General features: G+C 50.8%; 1 protein-coding gene across 1 annotated transcript; it reads right to left on the bottom strand.

Moving 5' to 3' along the window:
- Positions 1-1,356: 1,356 nt before the first annotated feature.
- Positions 1,357-2,010, bottom strand: PTRH2 (peptidyl-tRNA hydrolase 2). The gene has a single exon (XM_009323875.1). The coding sequence runs from the start codon at positions 1,993-1,995 to the stop codon at positions 1,477-1,479; it is 519 nt and encodes a 172-aa protein (XP_009322150.1). The 5' UTR covers positions 1,996-2,010; the 3' UTR covers positions 1,357-1,476.
- Positions 2,011-2,366: the final 356 nt, after the last annotated feature.

The raw sequence follows: 2,366 nt of genomic DNA on the forward strand, positions 1-2,366 counted from the left end.
CTCTATGAATACTGTCATATTTGAGTGTAATGAGTATTACAGCACTGGCCGTGTTTGATAGCTGTAGAAGCTTCCCTCTCTTAACCAGGAGCCGTCCTCGGGGTCAGGTTCCAGCTCCGAGGCTGAATCCCCTTCCTGCTTGCTCCTGTGAACTCCACAGTTACGCTGTGTGACCCTGTCAGCTGAGCACGGCAGCTGTTCCGTGTGTAATGGCGTGTGTCGGCACCCGGGGGGCCTTAACCTGCCACAGGCTGGAAGTGGCTATAGGTCTTTGTTCAAGAGCGCGGTGGAGCAGAAGTCTGCAGGGAGTAGCGTCAGTCTTTGAGAAGCGTTACACCCGAGTAAGAGGTGCGGTATAAAAACTTCTCCATTCTCTGTGTTTGTTGCACTTGCTTAACGCTTGCGTTTCAACCCCTCTGACGTTCCCTCTGGGTCTGTAAATTTGACTGATGGAGACAAATCCTTCTGTTCCCTCTTTTACAATGTATTTCATAGGTACCCAACCGGAAGACGTGGCTGAGAGGCCGTAAAAGAAACGTGCTCAAGAGCACATTCTCACAAAACAGCTTTGTTGTAAAACTGACCCAAACTCCACCTGGTTAGAAGTGCAGGGAACTTGCCTTTTACTGTGTTAGGGCTACGATGGAGCTCCACGGGTAGAACTTACACGCGAGCCGTGATCAGCACGATCTGAACTCTGTCCAGTAACTTCTGTAATCGAGACCTGTTAATCCCAAGTAGAGTGGGACTTGGGTCGTCATACAGGGACTAACTTGTTTATAGGTAGGGTAACTCCCTATACCTTGGCCAAACGGGGAACGCTGACCCGCTCGCAGATTCCTGCAAGCGCAGTAGCTGCACAGACACCTCCAGAAAGGAGCATGGCTCACAGCTTCTCCCTACGGCTGTTTACTGGCTCTTAAGGTCCGGGCCGCAAAGCCTGTTTGACTTGACTGGTCTCATGCCAGTTACAAGCTATTGCATCATTACTCCATTAGAAACTGTTTGTGCAAGATGCTGGCTACAGCTGCCCCCAGCTGTATGGGGCAATTTTTAACCGCTCCAGCAACTAATCTTTTCTGAATTAAAGAATGTATCTCTTCAAAAAACCCTCCTGTAAGGCAGAGAGGGGGAACCTGTCGTTATTAGCACATGGGACAAATTCACTTAAACCTCTATTCAACCAGCAAACCAGACCAAGCGCAAAATATTCAATCAATTGCACAAGTCTTAAATATGCTGGGTTCCCTCCTATGGGGAGGAAAATTCTGCCAGCTCCACTTTCCTCAGCTCCACTGAGCCCGGCATTTTCTTTCCCGCTTTAGAACAATACAGAAGCGAGAGAAACTCATGATTTGCAAATTTAAATCTCTTACTAAACCTGGTTATTTTATTCATACTGAGAGAACATACAGAAAAATCCAAAAACTTGGACTTTATCCCTTCAGTACTGATCAGATTTCTTTGGTCCCCAGTTCAGAAGAGTTTTAGGTGACCAGAAACTTTATCTACTACATCAGCTGGTCCCGGTCCGATACCCAGGACCGTCTGGGAGCCCGGAGCTATCTGAGTACGACCCGCGTCCCGTATTAAGCTCACAGTCAGACCGAGGTGTTTAGCATCAGCCAGGAGCTGGATCAGCGTCTCTTCATCGGGAGCTCTGAGGACCACTTTAGGTTGTCCGCAGTACTCCCACTGCTTCAGCAGTTCAGGATTTCTCCTCTGAACTTGCTTGTAGGCAGAAACAGCAGCGTGGGAACACTGCGCTGCTACTTTACCCTTGCCCATCTTCAAATCGTTGCGGACAACCAGCACCATCTTGAACTCCCCGGACTCTCCCATGACGTTAGCTTCGCTCCCCAGGTTGTTCGCCGGCGCGGCCGTTCCGGCTTTGGGCCGCCTCAGGAGCCTCCCCCGAATGCCCCATCCCAGGCACACTCCGCACGCGACTCCAGCGATGACGCTGAGGAACCCGGGTTTAGAGAGATAATCCATGACGGATTTGGGGGACTGGCTATAAAAGGGGGGGGGGGAAAGACAGAATTTACTCGGGCGTTTTTCGCCCTGTGAGAGTGCACCTGGTTATCTGGAGACGACGCTTGTTAAGAAAAAGAATCGTCCCGTCGTCGTGCGTTGGGAAAGGAGGGTCAGAGACACCTTCCCCGGCGCGCGGTCTCCTGCCTTCCCCGTGACGGCTTTCTAACCCCAGACACGTCACCGGTGACGGTGCACAACCAACGGGCGGCGGGCTTCAACTCGGGAAGCGGAACCAAGAAAAAAACCGCAAGTTACGTGAAAGGGCCGCCTAAAAATGGTGGGAGAAACGGTAAAACGGTGGGGTTTGGTTTTTTAAAGCCAATACCCAA

This window comes from Pygoscelis adeliae, unplaced genomic scaffold (assembly GCF_000699105.1).
Source record: "Pygoscelis adeliae isolate BGI_AS28 unplaced genomic scaffold, ASM69910v1 Scaffold290, whole genome shotgun sequence".
Taxonomy (NCBI): domain Eukaryota; kingdom Metazoa; phylum Chordata; class Aves; order Sphenisciformes; family Spheniscidae; genus Pygoscelis; species Pygoscelis adeliae.